Source organism: Eubalaena glacialis, chromosome 17, assembly GCF_028564815.1.
Source record: "Eubalaena glacialis isolate mEubGla1 chromosome 17, mEubGla1.1.hap2.+ XY, whole genome shotgun sequence".
In the NCBI taxonomy this organism is placed as follows: Eukaryota; Metazoa; Chordata; class Mammalia; order Artiodactyla; family Balaenidae; genus Eubalaena; species Eubalaena glacialis.
This window is the reverse complement of record NC_083732.1, coordinates 47,575,734-47,596,393: the sequence shown is the minus strand read 5'-3', so window position 1 is coordinate 47,596,393 and position 20,660 is coordinate 47,575,734. Positions and strand designations below refer to the sequence as shown.

The window sequence follows — 20,660 nt, the reverse complement described above, 5'->3', positions numbered from 1 at the left end:
ATTTAAAAGTAAAGTTAGTGCCTTAACCAAACCAAAGAATCCTCCATCACAAGTTACTAAATCAAACCTCTCATGACATTTGCAATATCCAGATTTAAAGATTTTAAAACAAAAGAATTCAGAATTTAAAACAAACTTCAGACTGATTTTTCATATTTGAAAGACTACAGTTATTTGCAGCATACAAATGGAGAGTAGTGCAAAATGCATCAAGTTTTATATGATAAATATTCTTTCAACCTAATGGCTGCCTCAAAAGCAAAGAGTGAAAAATTACCTCTTCTTAAAAGCAATCTAGACTGACTCAATAAAGTTCACAATTTAGAAAGATCAATTGCTACTCTATTTCCACAGATTGCAAAATGATTTCAGAAACAGATTAAACATACAACTGTTTTACAAAAATAGAAATATTGTTTGGGACTTTACAAAACTTTATAAAATATAACACACTATATTTGTAAATTCAAGATAGTTTCACACTGAAATAGAAAATACTTCCACAGATATGAAGTCTAGTCAAACTTAACTGGTCTCTCTTGACCATTCTCATATATTATTTCTTCCAAATCTTCAACCTAAGTAGATCTGTGCTCTAGCATGAGATTTTTTTTAAAGAGACTGTTTAATTTCAAGAAGTTGTATAAGATTTTTCATTCTAGAAACAATGTTAAAGCAGATGAATTTATACCTAAAAATATGTCTTACTAAAAGTAGCAATAATGCAATCACAATTTGTATTTGATAAATTTCAAACCAAATTCCTCAGAATGACAATAATTTGGTACCTACAAAAAGTAAAAATATACAGTAATCACAACTATTTTATGGAAAAATATTTATTCATATAGAATAAAGAACCTCTAAATTTAGTTATTTGTAGCTGTCAAATGAGAAGTATTTTCTAATTACACCCATTTATAACATTCATTTTACACCTCAAAGAGCACCAGTGTATTTTTAAAACAAACTAAAAAGTGAGAAGGTAGGGGCTTATTACATGCAACAGTGCTATTATGATAAGGCACCACCTGGTATACGAAAAAGCCAAACAAAGTATTTCCAAAGCATGTATTTCTGTTACTGGTGTCTTAACCTTTAGATGGGATGGTTAGAAAAAAGCGAATAACATTATTAACTGACCACATCATACTCCTTTTTCCATCATTCTTTGCTTTTAGTTTTTCCATATAACAGAACATATAATAAACACAGTGTAGTACATATGTTAAATAAACATCTTTTCCCAACCATTCAAGAAAATAGTCTAGAATTAAAACAAGAATAAGAAACCAAAACTTTATCTGATATATTCGCAACAGTCTATCCCTGTAGAATAGGGAGCTGGGGGAGGTGAGGAGAGTGGCAGCAGCAGTTGGGGTTGGGGCATGGTAACAGGACCTATTTTCTATAGAATATATTGAGGCACATAGGTTATAAGTTTCTCAGGCAAATTCATGGCTAGAGCAAAACTGACAGAAAGCTCAGGATTTTACATTCCCCCCAGAGCTGATTTCTCAGATAGTCACATCCGATTAAATATTTCAAAATATGCCTTTAGTCACTGCTATCATCATCGTCATCATCGTCAGATACATCATTTAAAGAAGACTTCAATGACTGACTATAAGAGTCCGATCTAGTAGGCTGGCACGTGGCCATGTCCCCAGTAGAAAGCAGGTCATAGCAGAAGTCACAAATCCTCACAGGCTTAGAGGACTGGCTGGGAAGAAGGAATCTCTTTTCAGAGCAGGGCCCACAGACAACAAAACCACATTTGCGGCAGTGGTGACGACGATTAACAGGTGTGAATTTTGCTTTCTGACAACGCATACATACAGTTGCCTCAGAGTCAGGAACCCAGACAGCAGCATGTTCATTACTGGGTGTCTTCCCACTTTTGGAGAGTAAATCAGTAACACATTTATTTATGTGATTCATCCATTCCGATTTCTCAGTGGCAGTGGCAGCATAAACTGCAAACGATTTAGTTGGTGTCTTGATCAGCCATCCATTCCTCAAGTCTCCCTCATCTTTGATAGAATCAATTGTGACATTTTCCAGGGGAATAATATGTTGTTTGTTATATTTTTTCTTCTGGATGACAATATTGCCATATACAAGAATATCATTAAATAAGAAAAACTGCCTTGCTTTAGGCTTTTTTCTGCACAACTTAGTCAATACTCCTTCTCCAATAAGAACCCGTCCAGGTATAGTTAAGGGTTGGCCAGCTGCTCCAAAACAGTTTTCTACTATATTTATACGTCTAGTATTTGCTTCACTGTTTGCCAAGCGATCCACCATCTTTTGCTAATAGCCTTTAAAAAAAGAGAGAGAGAAATTAGCTCATACAAATTATAAATTCATATAAGTTAAAAAAATTATACAATCTAAATTTAATCTAACAAATCACTACTTCTACCCAAAGGCAAAATTCCCCAATTGTTTCCCTCTAAGATAATCACTAACTATACCAAAAGAGCTAACATCTCCCAATTTTTATAATCATCAAAAACACTTATTAACCATCTCCATATAGTATCATTAGCAGGTATTTATAAAAGTATAAACTTCTTACAGACATAAAACAACAAATAATTAGAAAATGAATATAAGCCATCAGCTTCATGAAATTTAATCTCAGAGGAATTCTGAACAAGAGGGCCAAATATTATGTAAGAGAAACAACTATGATTTTTCCAGTAGGCTCTATTACCATTGAGCTAAAGCCTCAATCCTCTCACCTGGATTACCAGAATGGTTTCCCAACACACCTCACTGCCTTAGGTCTTGCCCCTTAAATCAATCTTCAGGCAGTGATCTCTCAAATGCAAATTTGACCATACGATTACTCAAAATTATTCCCCTTAACCTATAAAATGCAGAATCTTTAACATGGCATTTAAGGCCCTTCATTATCTGGTTCTTGCTTATCTTCCCAGACTCATCGTAAGTCACTCTTTACCTCAAATGTTATGTTCTAAGAAAACCCTACCACTTGTAGTACATTTCAACCATACATATCTTCTCTCATGCTCTTGTATCCTTTACTACTTAGTACCCTCAGCTGACTCTTATCATCCTTCAAGACTCAGTTTAGTTTATCATACCTACTCCAAGAAGTCTTCCTTAAACTCTGTTAGACTAAACACCTTCCTCTGTGCTCTTCATATTCCCTGTGCCTTCTGGACTCACTCTTACCAAAGGATTGAAATCTGTCTTCTCCATAGGCTGCAATGGAACCTAAAAGGCAGAGACCATCTGATATCTATCTTTGAAACGCACACCGTCTGGCATAGTCAAAGTGCTCAAAAATGTTGACAAGAACATCTTGGCAATGTGCAAAAAACCCACATTAATCTAGTCTTAAATGATCGAAGATTTAATCTCTAGATCCAATATTGACTTCACTCAAGTCCCAGAGTTGTGCCTATTTCAGACCACTAACCTAACAATACCACACTATAACCAAATCACATTAGAAAGGAGAGGAGCATTTAAAGAGTGAGAGCATAGTTAAGTTCCAGTATTCAGCTCACAAACTGATGACACTGTAACCCTTCTTGGCCTCCATTATAAAGGATACGACAATTCTGATTATTCCTGAATTCTGTCTCTCCCCTAATCCTGGGTCCTTATAAAGCCTTCTTGCCTTCCACAAGGGTGGACTCTGCCCTGAAAGTTGTTTCCAAAAATTAATATGACAACACATGGCTCCAAACTGTGATGGCCTCTCTTTCTAATTAGGGCAAATCTGCCAGCCAATTAAAAGTCTACTGCCCTATGCACAAGTGCATCACAGAAGAGAAAATAAAAAAAGTAAACATGAAAAGAGGCTCAACCTCATTCATAATTAAATAAATGAATAAAACATTAGGATATGTTTTCATTCATCAGATTAACAAAAATTTTAAAAATTTCTTAAGATGCAGTAATACTGAGGATATAGGGAAACAGGTACCCTCACACACTACAGAAAATATGTGTACCCACTGATCCAGGCACTCAAAAGATATGTACAAGTATATTCAATGCAGCACTGTTTGTAACAGAAAAAAACACTGGAAAAGCTCCAAATGTTCATCAAGAGGAACTGGTTGAACAATTTATGATACACCCTTAATAATATGCTAGATATCTGTTAAGAATGTGATAGATCTAAATACAGTGATATGGGAAAATGCTCAAAATATTGATATCTAGGTGGGGAGAGTTGAACATAATGATCTCATTTTTGTTTCAAATATATACCAAATTTCATCAAATCTAAGATGCTATTGATTTTAAGACAGCCTCATTTTATGTGCTACTGAGAAAGAAAAATGTTGCCAATTAAATCATGGCAAACTCTTGATTATACGACATCCCAATTTTAGAGACATAAAATATAGTAAAACACGTTCATCTTTAGACTCAATGAAATATGGTATAAGCGCATAATATTAGACACTATTAAGTACGTAAAATTAGAAAACTATATACCATAATATCAATAATGGTTATTTATCTCTGGGAAGTACAATTATGGATAATCTTTCATACTTTACATGATAGTCAAACATTCAACAAGTGTTTGTTAGGCACTGATCTGGGTACAGGAAAAAATAATAAACAACACAGGCAAGGTCCCTGCTCTTCAAGGCTTACATCCTAGTTGGGGAGGAGGCAAAAAGAAAAAAATCAAGACCCAAGTAATAATTAACATTAATTTTTTAAAGTGATTTTTTAAAAAATCCACTGGGACTACTCAGTCTACTCAGACTGGATGGTCAGGGTATCTAAAGTGGTATCTTTTCAGCTGATAGGGCAGAACTAGATATGCATACCTGAGGGACGAGGATGAGGGAGAATATTCCAGACAAAAGGAATAACTACAAAGGTCCTAAGGCAAGAAAGAGGTCGGCACCTGTGGAAAACTGAAAGTATCTATTTATTCCCAGCTGAATCAATTACTGATTCTACTCATTATACAGTTATTAATCAGCTCATATACAATGCAAACAGGTTTCCTATTATTGCTACTACTGGAATTAATACCACCACAAATTTGTGCAGTGCTTTTCACATTTATTATCTTCTGATTTTAACTGTCTCAAACTGCTGTGAAGTTTTTATCTCCCAAAGAAGGATCTAGTACTATTAGCTGAAATGTGAGCTGAAGGAGAAACTAAGGCACAAATAGAGAGATTCAGGCAAAACAGCCTGGAATTAACTCTACTCACTGGGACCCCAAGCAAGAGCTGAGCACTTCACATGTTATTACTGTATTTCCTACCCAGGGCAACCTTATGATAGATATGCACTATTAGCTCCAGTTTATAGATGAGCAAACTGACATAAAGGAGTTAAGTACCATGCCCAAGGCTGTCACAGAACTGAGGCTCAAAGCTGATTCCTCCGTGCTGTTACCAGTGTATTATGGCACACTGATTATTCCTTAAGGCTCCACTGACTCTATAAGAACTAAGAAAGCTATTGCTAACCTCTGGACCTTCACCGCAAACCTTAAAAATACTGAAGATAAAAGAATACTAATTTGAGCAAATAACCTGAAAGGATAGGTCATCATGATTTAAGGGAGAAGGGAGATTATCAAAAATGAAATCAAAGTACCACCATTAGCTGGATTACTTCCAGATACCCCAAAGCAAGGCTCTTAATAAACTGGATTTAAGGCATTACCCTTTAGCTCAGGGCCTAAACAGGATCCTTTACCTTCCTCCAAAGTCCAAATCCAAATCTACTACCTGTACAGTGAGGTGCCCCAAGCAGTAAGAACTCTCAAAGACTTTTGTGAGAGTATTAGAATACAAGAATACCGGGGCTAGCCAAGGAGTGAGTCCCTTGCATATCTGCATGAAAAGAAGCAGAAGACAACTATAAAATGTGGCCCAATTGGACTTCTGTCTACTTTTCTTAGGAAGGAATATCAGTGAATACAGTAAGAGCTAGGAAGAATGCTTCCCCATCTTCTGGCAGAGATGACTTCTTTAGGATAGATTCCAAGAAGTAAAATTACTGAGTCGAAAGGCACTAATGTTTAAAGCTCTTGCTACCTTTTACAAAATTTCCATTCTGAAAGGTAACACCAATTTACCAAGTAGCACCATGACTATATCCATCCCATCTTGTTTCACACAGAATATTTTTCTTTAAAAATTTCAGCAGATAGAGTAGATTTTTTAAAATGGTATCTCATTTTATTCATTTTTTTACTTCTCTTTTATTCATTATGTTTATTCATTCAATAACTTTATTGAACACTTTCTGAACGCCAGACATTATCCTTTTCCTCTCAGAGCTCAGACTATAATGGAGGAGAAAGACAATAAGTAAATAAACCAATAGGTGATTCCAAAAGGTGAAGTGCAATGAAGGAAATCAGCAGTGTGCCAAGATATAGGGAAAAACTCATTTACTGAGTAGTTCAAAAAGACTGCACTGAGGTGGTGCTACACACTGGGTCTTAAAGGATGAGGAGTCAGCCTTGCAAAGGAACTAATACTACGGACAAAGGTCCTAAAACAGGAAAGAACAGTATTTTCAATTTAACTGAATATTTTATTTCATAGCTACCTCTTGAGACCAGCTACTTTCTAATGTGTTTACTAACTTGTATTTCTACACTCATATATTTAGAGGTTATTAATCTATATGAGTATATTACACATAAAGTCTATTAACCCATTTATTTCATTGCTTTTCCTAGTATATTAAGCTGTAACTTTGTTTATGGTGTTTGACACAAAGGGAGTTTTATTTCTTAAGTAGTTACACTTACAGATATTTTCCTTTGTGATTTTTTTCCCATGACTGACTCCTAAGCTTCCCTTATCCAGTTATCAGATGCACCTATTTATTATTCTCTATGGTTTATGTTTTACATTTAATTCTTTTACCCATCTGAAATTTATTCTGTCATAGGTAAAAACCCTTTTTCCTTTTCAAATATTTGCATTCTAAAGGAGCTAACTGCTCCAGAATCACCAAATACTGTGTGACCTCAGATTTCCTCACTTATACATGGAAATAATAATAGCAGCTGTATCGGGGGAGGATTAAATGAGATAATGTTCAGCAAGTAGTCAACATGTGGTAGCTATTATTTACTGGTATTAACAATCTAATCTACTGCTTTATGACACTCTATTAAATTTTTATATAGTATTATAACACTGCTTCTGGGCTGTCTGGCCTAATCCATTAACCTGTTTTATAATTCTTTTGTCAGTACCATGCACCTGGTAAAACTAGTCTAGACTATTTCCCATTACTTAACCTTTTAAATGTTTTACCTAATCTCTTCTGCTTATTTGTCCAGATGACATCTACTTAGAACAGTGGTTCCCAACCTTAGCTGCCTGGAACCACAGGGGAACTCTTAACCTTTAGTATACCATAAAAAAATAGCGATCCCAATTTACTCTCTGGGTCCAAAATACTCTTTTTATTTACTCTTAATATTTTAAGCCATTTTACAACTAATTTACAGAAATAAGAGTAAATGAATAGTAAAAAACAATAACTTTAAGAACAATATAAAAATTGAAACATAGCAAATTTCTTATTCCACATTTCTGTTATTGAAGGTATGTAGATACAAAAGTATAGTATCCTTTAAATGCAACTAACTGCTCATTAAGTTGTCATGCATGAATCTATAATATTTCCATTTCTGTTTTTAGGAATATTGTTTACTAATTAATTTTGAGTTTGAGAAAACTCATCTAGAAAATCATCAACTGAAGACTCTTTGTCTTGAGATTTCACTTATAATGTTTCACCATCATTATTAGTTTAAGTGTTGCGGTTTCTTTGCACTCATCCTCTGACTTGTCCAACAGTTCTGAAATGTCTAGCTTTGCTCATTTTTTTCTTTGTCATTAGATGAAAATGAAAAAAATCTAAATTCTCAAATATGCTAAATGAAAGCTTAAAATAAACAAAAAGACTAAGGATATCTCCAAACTGCTTCCGTATCTTTTTGAAAGACGATGCAATACTTTGGTTAATGTAATAATAAAACTGAAAAATGGTCCAATAGTGGTGATTTATTTTATCACTGCATCATCCTTCCAGGCAATTACATCACTTCTATTTTCTTCTTTTTGGTTAAATAATTCCTAAGATAATAAAATAGTAAAATGCTTCTAGATATAGGAAAAAACAAAATCACTTACTAAAATCCTATAATATATCTTAGATTTATACATGTCCAACGAACCCATATGGTAATAACAAGCTATGTTTTTTAATACGTAAATTTCCTTTTGGTTTCGAAAATCTCTAAGAAATAATAAAATTTACAAAATGTCAATCACTACAAATAATTAGAACTGCTTAAAATATCAACAGAGGGCTTCCCTGGTGGCGCAGTGGTTGAGAATCTGCCTGCTAATGCAGGGGACGCGGGTTCGAGCCCTGGTCTGGGAAGATCCCGCATACCGTGGAGCAACTAGGCCTGTGAGCCACAACGACTGAGCCTGCGCGTCTGGAGCCTGTGCTCCGCAACAAGAGAGGCCGCGATAGTGAGAGGCCGCGACAGTGAGAGGCCCGCGAACCGCGATGAAGAGTGGCCCCCGCTTGCCGCAACTAGAGAAAGCCCTCACAGAAACGAAGACCCAACACGGCCAAAAATAAATAAATAAATAAATTTAAAAAAATATATCAACAGAAACTTAAAATACAAAACTGAGACCAATAGGTTGTGATGATAGATATTAAAAGTTAAGAAATACTGATATCTAGATCCCTCCCCCCAGGATGTTCTGATTTTACTGGTCTGGTCTGGGTACTGGGACACTTTAAAGTTCCTCAGGTAATTCCACTGTGCAGCTAAGGTTTAGAACCATTTCCAATTACAATAAATAAATGAAAAAAATAGAGACCAAATCCACTGAAATTTTGGTGAATTCATATTACACTTGTAATGTTCCTAGCAGGTTGATACTATCTCTTCCCAAGGTTTTAAATCTTGTTTAATGGCCCAGTAATTTTGTACATTTCTTCTCACAAGATTGTTAACATTACTTAGATTCTCAAGTATCTCATACTTTTTGTTGCTATTTTGAATCTAGTCTCTTTTCCACATTATATTTTCTAATTCATTACTACTACTGATAAGAAAACTACTAATATATCTGTTAGTTTCATCCCACATCCAGCCACTTCAGAGAACTCTACACATCCAACAGTTTTCCAACTGATTTGCTGTCTTCTTTTCCAACAAATGGTGCCTGGCAGCCTTAATTCATAGTTTAAAATGTAAGAACCACAGGAAAAACATACTAAAAACAAAACAAAGAAACCCTCTTAACTTTTATAAAGACAGCTTTATATACCAATTTTAAAAAATTAAACCATCCAAGCTTCAAGTTATCTCCTTCACAACTGTAGACAAGAACTACATTTGCATCGTCCAAGTTCCACACTAGTCTTTTGGTAACATCTTGTTTCTAAAGTTAATATGTTCTTCAATGGAGTGTCTACCACCTGTTAAAAATGTAATACTAGAAGAGGCAAAAACTCTTTTTTAAAAAAAGAGTCAGAATGCTATTTACAATTGAGAAGACAGCCCAACTGTCACAGAATACTATGGCCCAGTTCTTCTTACTGAAAACCAATACTTCTATCTCATCCCTGCAGGTGAGTTTAAAACAAAAAAATCACCTAATTAATTTCTTACACGTACCCAAGACATCTGATATCAGTGAGCCTCAGTATTCAACTGTGCATTATACTGAAAAAAAAACAATAAACTATGAACCAAAAGACCTGGATTCTAATCTCAGCTCTAGCACTAAATAAGAGATTTCATACAAGCTACCTAACTGCTCTACACACACACACACATACACACACACACACACACACACCAGCTACCACCTTGAATAAAATAATCTGCAAAGCCCTTTCTTGTCTTTAAAATAATGAACTCTGATAGTAGATGGGCCATACTTCTGGTTTACTAAGACTAAAAATTAATTTTTAATCAAACTTTTGACTATGTCTTAATATCAATTGAGATTTCAAAATCTGTGTTACTGCTGAATTAAGACTACAGAAACTGTAAAAGGAAAAGGAGAGACAAACAGGAAAGTGGGGAAAGAAGAGATTTTTTTAAACAGCAGCAAGAAACTATCAGAGGTACATCCTCCTTGGGCAAATGTGTAGGTATTAGAACAAACTACCCCTCTCTCCTAATGCACCTAAGTCAAATGAACAATTATTCTAAGCACCTACCATATGCAAAGGACAGAGCGGTTTTTACTTTCAAAAGTTCTATAATTTAGTAAGCATAATAATAATCAGGAAATTCTAGGAAATTCTAAAGACTTTCAATAAAATACTATGATAATAAAGCAAAGAAGAAATACTTGAACATTTAGCAAATTAAATTTGGAATTTTAGTAAATTTTACTGATTCTATCAATAAGAAGGGACAGTTTTTCCCTCCCCTTTCCACTAGCATTTCTGCCGCTGTGGCAAACCAATTATACAATATGTATTGCAGAAATTAGTAGTGATCAAGGAAACATTCATTTCTTAGGTAAGAAAAAAGGAACAACCTTTTATATTAATTTTAAACTCATAAAGGTGGATTGATAAGAACTGAAACTTCTAAACTTTGAATCATATTTACACAGGGCCATAGTAATTTGTTTTAAATCTCTTGTAGGCACTAAATTTGCCTATTACTGAAAAGTAGACTCAAATGCACTACATTACAGGCTTAACCAAGAAAGGAAAAAGAAAAAGCATTTACTCAACACCTACACGTGCTAGGCACGTCCACATTTTTCTATTTCATTTAATAATCTCAATTTTGTTAAAATGGATAATCATATCCATTTTACAAAAAAGTAAATTGAGTCATGGACTAGTTAAGGAATTTTCCCAGTCGCACAGCCAGTTTTTGTAAAAAATGCATGTTCTTTCCATTATACTTTGCTACCTTCAGAAATAAATATTCCAGAAATATTTCACTCATGTGGACCTTATTAGGTATTTGGAGAAAGCCACTGATGACACAAAAATCCTAAAACACATGGTAATAAGTAGAACGTATGCTGAAAATAATTCTTCAAACACTAAAAGGAAGTGAAAAGTAAAGCAATGACTAATTTAGGGTGTAAGTAAAAGCAGTTTCAAATAGGTTAGGCTTGATAGAGAAACTCACCATGGTATACAAAGAATGACTAAGCCACAGTTGAAGATTTTTAAAAATTAATTTAGAAAGCCAGAACAGTCACATTGGGAGTTTAAAAAAGGTCTTTAGAAAGGGAAAGAATACGGACCTCAAGCTTGAAATAAGTCCTCTAGTCTTTAGCATTTAAACCATATCACACAAGGCAAGATTAATATTCTTTAACTACAGCTATGCTCAGGTAACTCTCTATTCAACAACCAAAGGTTCCCTGGCCAACTGAACTAATTCCAAAATCCTTAACCTGGTATTCAAAGCCCTTCAGTCAAGCCCCAGCCTGCCCAGTCTATCTTTTCAGTTTTACCTCTTTCTGTATGTTCTCTTTGTTATAGTCAAACCAGACTACCAGCTATTCCCAGGTTATGCTCTGAGCTTCCTCTCCTCTACCTGAGCTCAGTATGTCCTTCCCCACTTGCTGTTCTGAAATCTTACCAGTCAGTTCAGTAACCTCATAGCCACATATTGTTTACGTTTAAATCCTCATACCATTTTACCTGTACCATTTATGGCACTTATATTCTATTATGTTGTTTTTGTTTTTTTGGCTGCATTGGGTCTTCGTTGCTGCACACGGGCTTTTCCTAGTTGGAGGCTACCCTTCGCTGTGGTGCGCAGGCTTCTCTTGTTGTGGAGCACGGGCTCTAGGCGCGTGGGCTTCAGTAGTTGTGGCACGCAGGCTTCAGTAGTTGTGGCTCGTGGGCTCTAGAGCGCAGGCTCAGTAGCTGTGGCGCATGGGCTTAGTTGCTCTGCGGCATGCAGGATCTTCCCAGACCAGGGCTCGAACCTGTGTCCCCTGCATTGGCAGGCGGATTCTTAACCACTGTGCCCCCAGGGAAGCCCTCTATTACGTTTTTTGTTTTTTGTTTTTTTAATAAATGTATTTATTTATTTTTGGCTGCATTGGGTCTTCGTTGTGGTCTGCGGGCTTCTCATTGCGGTGGCTTCTCTTGTTGCAGAGCACGGGCTCTAGGGCACACGGGCTTCAGTAGTTGTGGCTCGCGGGCTCAGGAGTTGCGGCTTGTGGCCCTAGAGCGCAGGCTCAGTAGTTGTAGTACACGGGCTTAGTTGCTCCGCGGCATGTGGGATCTTCTTGGACCAGGGTCCGAACCCGTGTCCCCTGCATTGGCAGGCAGATTCTTAACCACTGCGCCACCAGGGAAGCCCTCTATTACGTTTTATAAAGACTTGTATACCTGCTTATTCCCAACAGATTTGGAAATTCCTGAAAAAAAGAAGATCATTTCCTACAACTTTGTATTCCCAATAGCACCTACAAAATTGCTTGCATATACATGCCATCACTGTGCACTGAGCAGTTAAAAGCAGCAGCAGCTTCTTGACCTAGAGTTTTATGAAAATCAAAGACTTCATTTTTGACATCCATAGTACTAATTTTCACACAAAACAGGAACCACACCCTTCACTAGGCCCACAGATTTTAAATTTATAAGCAAATGTTCTCGTCTATTTAACTATAGTATCTAACTGTGAATTCTAAGTATTGAGCATAGCAGATCCTGTTTTTAAAATCTCAATCTCAAGATAATATATAAAAATGATTTCTTCTCTTGCCGAAAAGCACAGCTGTTTAGTTAGCAAATAAAAAATGATGGTGTATGCGTATTTTCATCATCAACAATATTCAGATAAAAAACGTCATCATTTCAAAAAGTATTTGTACAGGGGCAGCTGTACAGTGCTGACAGCTGTTAAATCACTGTATAATATTTGAAAAATAAAGCTGGTACCCATCACACCCCTAACAAATTTTCTTTAGTATTTTTCAAAGCAGTTAAAATCTACTCACTACGTTCAAGACTTTATGCTTTGTGTTAAAGGGAAAACAAGAATGAACCAGACACTGGGAATTAAGACATGTTCCCACAAGGTTTTAATAAAAAGCACAATGAAATAAATACTATAATAAAAACGTTAAAGCGGTAAGGAAGAACGCAGCAGTTGAACACTTGAAACAGGTTCTGAAAAATACACTGAAAAAAACACTGAAAACAGGCAAAAACACGATGCGTAAAGGCATAAAGCTCTGCAAGTAAAAATGTGTTTTTAAAAAGTTACATGTACAGCTGCAGAAGAGGCTGGAGAAGAGATATTTAGTAGAAAAACAGGAGAAAAAAATAAGACAAGAGATCTTCTTGGTTCCTGAGAGTTCTTTTTGAAGCTCTGGGAAGGAGTGGCCTGATTTGATCTGGATTCTTCTAAGATAACTGTGGAAACAGTGAAAGATTTCAGGAGGGAGAGACTGAAAGGACCCAGCTGAAAAACTACTGCAAAAGTAAAAGGGAAAGTTGGTGAGAGTCTGAAGTTTGCAACAGGAAAAGAAAGAATCGGTAATGTTCAGGATTGCCATAACTAAACTAGATGTGGAAGAGTAAAATTGAAATTAAATCCCTGGGTTTTTAGTTTAAGCAATATGGAAGCTAGTAAAATCAATAATTTTCAATGAATTTCAAGTAGCAAACATTTACTGACTACTTACTCTGTACAAAGATAGAAGTACTCAAAACTAACAATCTTTGTGAAGGAGGACAGCCATATATCCAAGTTTATATACACAAGTATATATAATTCATGTATTATACATTAGGGTGTGTTTCTATAGGAAAGAGGATAATGGAAGTAACTGATAAGGAAGGAAACACAAAACAAAACAAGAAAGTGTTTGGTACTCATACAGTATGCTATGAACTGAGGAATATGATTATCTCAATCTGCGCACTCAAAATCTTAAGGAGCAGAGGAGAAACAAACCAAAAACATAAATTTTTTTTTAACTAAAAAAATAAAAAGAGTGATGAAACCTAAGACCAAAGAGTGTAGTTGGGAGATAATTTTGACCAGGGGGAATATTTAGGAACAACTCTTAAATGACTAGAAATTCAAGCTGGGCCTTAGAGCAAGAGTAGTAGGTCAAACTATTTAGGGGTGAGGGAGAGAGAAAGGAGATGATGGTGTACAAATACAATATATTCCCCAGAGAGGAAATAATTGAGTCCAGGCTGAAGGAGGTAGGGCCTGGAGAATGTATAGTGGTAAACTAGAAACCTGGCAAGATAGGGAAGAGCCAAAATGCAGAGGAAAGTAAGCATCACACTGAACAGTTTAGACTTCATTGTATAGGCAATGGGAAGACCAAGGAAAATAGGAAAATATTAATAAGTACACAGAAGCAGAACACAGGATGAACTAGAGAGACTACCAAAGAAGCAAAACTGAAGGCAAAAAAAGCAGGAGCGTATTACAGTAGTCTCTAAGTGAGAGGTAACAAAAGCCTAAGCCACAAATTTGACAGCAGAAATAAAAAGGGGAAGATGGAAGTAAGAGAGATTACTGAGGTAAGGCAGAAAGGATTTAGGAACCAACTGAATGGGTTTGAAAGTGAGTATAAGATGACTTCAAAGGTTTAGGCATAATCCATTGGGTAGATCAGATGCTAGTTTTGTTTCAGGAGGGGAAGAAATCAGTCTGGGACATACTTATCTTGAAGTACCTTCAAGGTATCCACAAGACAAACATCTGTCAGACAAACAGAAACCCCAAGATGAGCAGGGAGCTCCAGAACAGAAAGAGATTTCGGAGTTATCTGTGACGAGATGATCATTGATGCTGTGGAAGAGAGGAGAGGGTAGAGGACTAAACTTTGGGGAATGCCTAGTTTAGAAAGCAGGAGAAGCAAGAGAAGAGAAAAGGGGAGACAAGAAAGCACAAAGCACCTTTTCAACATGCTTTCACATGTCTCACAAGTCTCAGAGACTAAATGACCTCATTGTGCCAAAAGGTCACAATAAGCAGTGAAACGTGGGGGAAAAATCGAGGACTGAAGGTAATGTACAGTAATATTTCAGAAAGCACTGCCCTTTGACCCTGGAATTTTTAATCACAGAAATTTATCCTGAGAAACAAACTCTTGGGGTTGCGGGGAAGGGAGGCTGTACTGTCAAGTTTTCCCTCTGGCATCAACTCTAATAGTGACAAACAGAACTTAAATTTCTAGCCCTAGAGAGGAATGGCTAAATATAACATAAAAAAAAGCCAAGTATCATAAAAGAAAACATTTTACCACATAAAAATTTTAAACTCAACACTAAGAGGAAAAAAGCCTTAAAGTTAAAGAAAAATAGTTGCACAATATGACAAAGCGTCAACATTTTTAGTATATAAAGGGCTCCTGTAAATCAATGAGATAAAAGGAAAATATCCCAAAAGAAAAATGGGTAAGATACAAATGGCAATTTCCAAAGGAACAAATGAAAACGACCAGTAAATGGAAAAATGTTGGCTCTCAGTGCTAATCAAAGAAATAAAATTTAAATGATGTATTATTCACCTCTCTAAGATGTGGAAAAAATAAGCACTCATATTCTTGAAAGTATACACTGGAATAACTTTTCTAAATGCCATTTCTGGCAATATAAGCACTTTAAAAAGTTTACACAACAATTCTACTTCCAAGAATATATGCAAAAAATAATTAGACCAGTGTACAAAGTTGTTCATATGAAGATGTTCACTGTAGCTTTGTCTATAATGTTGAAAAGTCAGAATCAATCTAAATGTTCAACAACAGGACATTAGTGAAGCAAATTAGGGCATATCCATATAATGGATTTTTAGATAGCTTTTTGGAGAACACAGATTAATACTTAATGTGGAAAATTGTTAAATAAGGCAATTTATTAAATAAAAGCTTCTAAACAGCACATGCAATATAAAAAATTTTTTTTTAAAGTCTGGAAAGACACCCACTAAAAATTTAGTACTGGTTATCTGTAAGTACTAGGGTGAAATATTTTGATATTGCCTAATTATTTTATTTTTAACACATATTCTCTCATAGACAAAGAAAAAAGTTTTTAAATTAACAAAATGCAAAGAATGTTTAGAAAAATATAATAAACACAAAGTTATAGGTATAATTAATAAAAATATAACCAAAGAATACAAAAATCTTTATTTTTTTCCCCAACCACTGTTTAAATGAAACAAGTATAAAGAATTAAGGATAGTTCCGCTTATGGAAATGGAAAGGAAAAAGGGATTAAAAAGTTGATGCAAAGAAGAAAACAGAAAATTCACATCATAAAATCCATAGAAGGAAGCAAGGTCATCTGTTAAGAGTCAAGCATTTCATGATTGGGGTTAGCAACCTAAGAGTGAAAAGGCAATAGAGAAAATGAGTCAACTCTGGGATGAGAAAGGATTAGAAAGGAACTAGTACACAGGCAGCTGGAAAACAAATATTTAACAGTCACCATAGGTGTGACTTTTTTCAGGAGTGCTAGGCAGGGACAAAAGTAGAAAAAGTAAAAGGTGATATTTATAAGTTGAGAACTGACCAGTTATATACAGCAAAGGTCGAGGAGAGGACGACTATGTGGTACTAGTGGGTTCACAGTATATGAACTATAGAGTTCAGGACTGGAAAAAAAACGAGAAAACTAACAGCGTGGGAGGGACTGCAGGTGACGATGAGAACAAAAAGCTGGTTCATCAGGTATGATGGAAAACAGGCCCTTGAATCACCTCTGGCCACAGATTAAGACCTGAGGTCTAAATGATGATAAGGTTAAATAACACAGGCATCCATGTAGGTTGTTAATGTAGAGTGGAGACGGTCGCCACTGGACTTACTGAACTGTAGTTCCAAATGTGGCCTTTCTGGTCTGAAATGAAGGTAACTGTTACTTTAACTTCTGTGCACGTCACTTTCCTCTAATGCAAATTCATTCTTTCTAACCTGACAGGAATTTGGCTGGCACTTAACCTCTCTCTGCACTTTATTCAACAACAAAATGAAGAGAATGAGGAGATGGGAGGTTGAATTAAATTAATGGTTCTCAACCCTGACCGCACATTAAAACAAACAAACAAACAAAAAACTGGCAAAGCTACCTATGCTTTGACTCCAAACGCAGTAATTGTGATTGATTTGTTCAAGGGTGGGGTTCAGAAGCTCCTCAAGTAATTCTAATGTGCACCAAAGTTGAGAACTGAACTACGTATTCCTAAAGGTTGCTTCCCTTTTAAAATTCTATAATTCACTGCCACTCTGCTCATTTGCTAATTAACTTACTGAATATCCTGCACCAGGCACTTCCACAAACATCGTAGTAAATCTTCACAACACTGTTAGGCAAATACTTCTGTGTCCATTTCACAAGTGAGTCCAGTGAAGCTTAAAGAAGTGAAGTGACTTGTTCAAGAGTCACAAGCTAGAATGGAGCAGACCTAGAATTCAGGTTTGGTTTGGTTTTGTTCCAATCCACCCTACATACAACTTGCCTTCTCTAGCACTCACAGCAACTACTTGAATGCCGTCTATATTCTCTTCCCAGGACCTCCCAAACTGAGCACATAGTTTGTGGTTTATGGAGTGATTGGAGAGAAAGTTATGGGGGCAGGGAATTAACCCCAAATTCTACAGTAATTTCATTACAGAATTACAGAACACCACCTAGTTTGTTTTGCAACTTAAAACAGCACTGTGAGAGTATATCTACAAAGTCTATTTTATTAAGCCAGCATACACCTTGCTATTAAGCATGCAGCTGGTGGTACAAAGCTGGTTCTCAAAGATAAACTTATCAATAGAAAAGCAATTGTTATATGTTTTCCAATAAGCAAGGCATTCTAAAACAAAATTCTAAGACAATTCTAGCAAAACAATAATTGGTAGAGAAATGAGAGTCGCTCTATCAAAGAGCTTAAATGTATAAATATGACCTTCAAAATTTTCAGGCATTAACTCTATTTCCATTCAGTGCAAATACTAAATACAGTTGCACTTTAAAAGTATGATTATTATCCTTTTGTTGACCCACAGCTGCTGCTTTTTTGTTGATTATACTTCAGTCCATTATCTACTTGGAAATTTCATAACATTCAAGTTCTGTATCCCCAGTCCAAAATTAATTGAGTTACCAAGGTAAATCCCCCCCTCCCAAAAACAATTAGAGAAGATTTAACTACTTATGCCCATGGAAAGTGCAATTTAACAAGAAATTCATGAAGTATATTTACAAGAAACATATGTGTATTCATCCATTCCAACCTTTCCTGAACATCTGCTATATTCTTGGGACACTGGGGATGAAGAGGCAAGTTAGACCTCATGTAATGCCTGCTGTCAAGGAGGTGCCATGACAGATAAATGTTATATTTACTGAGATGCAATGGGATAGATAAGTGAATTATTCTTGGGGAGAAAAGTGGGGTGGGATAAGGAGAACAGGGCAAAAAAGCTTCAAAGAGTATATGCTCAAGTGAGTATATTTAAGAGGAAAAATTTCCTTGTAAATCAGGAAATTTCCTAGGAAATACTCTAGGAAATATATATGCTGAGGAACTAAATTAAAATCAGAAAGAGCAGCTAAGACAGAGGAACCAAGGTGGACACAGACTGCACCACAGGAATGAGTTATGTATCCTGCAAAGTTATGCTATTAAAAAAAATGAGAAGGCTTCAGTCATAAGACCTCAGTTAAATACCAGCTTGGCTGCTAATTTGTGAAGTTAGTTAAATCACCTCATTCTCGGTAACTCTTACATCCAGAAAAATAAATATGTATAATGGCAATTACCTGACAATGAAGCAAAACAAAAAAAAAAAACCCTAAGAAAATTAGCAATCAAATCTGAGCGGAAGCTATATTTTTATCTATAGTTCAAGAAGAGAAATTCTCCAAGACATGTTGAAGGGTTTATCTTATTTGTGGTTAAGAGTGCTTTCAGTACAATTAACAGAATTTGGAAGCTCAGATGCCTTTATTAAAACTAGTAATTTACATTCATTTACTAGGGTGATTCAAGCTGAATCTTTTTTGATGCCTTCCTTGGTCAGTACACCAGTTTTATTTTTTGAGGCGATTACATGTGCTTTTCAAATAAGTAACTTAATACCATTCACCTCCAACGCTGTGAGGACCCGAAACGATTTAAAATAGAAGCCTTCGTTAATAGTGAATTAACCTCTACCCCGTGAGTACAGAAAAATGTAAATGCTCAAAACAAGGTAGGCATGCACCTTTAAGGAACTAAAGTGAAGGAAAAAACTTCGCAATGTCAAGATCACTTCACCTTATTCCTAAGAGAACAACACATGCCTTTAAGTCTCTCAGTGAACGTTCGTGTCTGTCTTTACTGAATTTTTTCAGTAACGTACTAAAACACAACAAAGAAGGTATTTATCAGCTTACATACTTTGTGAGTCTATGAATTACAGAGAAGGGCTTGGTTATCTGTAACCTTAATACCACCCATTATTCCCACCGCACACTCACAAGTTACTGCTACAATGTACTAAGAGCGCGCAGGGGTATTCAAGACACATTAACAGCAAGCTCCCGGCCTTCAATAAAAATTTTAAAGGAAAACTAAATTCGTCAAAAGACAATACGACTTTAAAAGACTCCAAATAAGTAAGGCGTTAGAGCCAGCGCTTCTATCAGAGCAAATTCTGCGGTGCCATTTTTTGCCCGAAATCACATAAAAATATGTTGTTCAAGTTACAACATCCCTGATGCCCAGACCCTGCAAACTTTTTGGATAGAAAGATGTTGGCACCCTAAGACGCCGGTGGCCACGACTGGACCCCAGTCCCCACGCCTCACTTCTCGCCCGACCTCGGGGACCCCTTCGCGCGTCTGCCCGGCCCCCTCCCCGCGACCCCGCGGACTGGACGAGCACCGGCGCGGCCCTGCCGGCTGCCCTCAAGCCCGGCGGGCGGGCGGGCGCGGCTCCCCCAGCGCGAGGGGAGCGGCCCGGGAGCGCCCCGTTTCTCATAGACCCCAACATGGCGTCGGTCGCCGCCGCCCGAGACGACAACACCTCCCCGCGCCGCCGACGGCCCGGGGACCGCGGTGGGAAGCGCCCAGAAAGTTTCGCTTCTCCTCTCCCGGCCCGCCAGGGGCCGCCGGACAACCAACCCGGGCTTCACCTACCCGGCCGGGCGCAGAAGGCGGCTGTAGAGAAGGTCCGACTCTTCCTCGTCCCGGGCGCCGGGCGCAGACTCTGCTCGCTCCCCCGACCCAGCCTCCCAGGGTGTGCAGCCAGCGGCCCCGCGCAGCCGGCGCGATCCGGACTCAGGTGACCCTCCCGCCCCTCCGGTCGAAACCCACAACGGCCGCCAAAGCTGGCCTCTCCCCTGCGCGCGCACGGGCGCGCCGCCACCCACACGCCAGGCGCGAGCGCGGGCACGAGCACACCCACACCGCTCGCTCTCCGCCCTTTCTTGCCTGTTCCCTCGCCCCGCCCGGGCGGCCCCGCGCGACGTGCTTGAGGGGGCGGGGCCACCGCGGAGGCCACACCCACCTGGGCAGCCGGGGCGTGGGGTTGGTTCCTCCGCGCCGAGTGGGGTCGTGGGTCCTGGAGCTGATTGAGTGCACGTGGGACGCCTTACCTGGGTTGCCTCGCGCGGGCAAGCCCTTAGAAAGGA

General features: G+C 37.4%; 1 protein-coding gene across 3 annotated transcripts; it reads right to left on the bottom strand.

Annotated features, from left to right (window-relative positions):
* Positions 1-790: 790 nt before the first annotated feature.
* Positions 791-20,317, bottom strand: PLEKHF2 (pleckstrin homology and FYVE domain containing 2). Of its 3 annotated transcripts, none has more exons than XM_061171791.1 (2): positions 20,167-20,317; positions 791-2,321 (listed from the first exon to the last, which is right to left on the bottom strand). In XM_061171791.1, the coding sequence occupies exon 2, from the start codon at positions 2,305-2,307 to the stop codon at positions 1,558-1,560; it is 750 nt and encodes a 249-aa protein (XP_061027774.1). In that variant the 5' UTR covers positions 2,308-2,321; positions 20,167-20,317; the 3' UTR covers positions 791-1,557. The 3 variants fall into 3 exon arrangements, with proteins under 3 accessions (XP_061027774.1, XP_061027776.1, XP_061027775.1); XM_061171793.1 differs by lacking the exon at positions 20,167-20,317 and adding an exon at positions 17,301-17,319; XM_061171792.1 differs by lacking the exon at positions 20,167-20,317 and adding an exon at positions 3,114-3,185.
* Between the last annotated feature and the right edge of the window lie 343 nt (positions 20,318-20,660).

Bases quoted from the DNA above. Each gene is read 5' to 3' on its own strand.
- PLEKHF2 (XM_061171791.1), bottom strand. From the start codon at position 2,307: ATGGTGGATCGCTTGGCAAACAGTGAAGCAAATACTAGACGTATAAAT.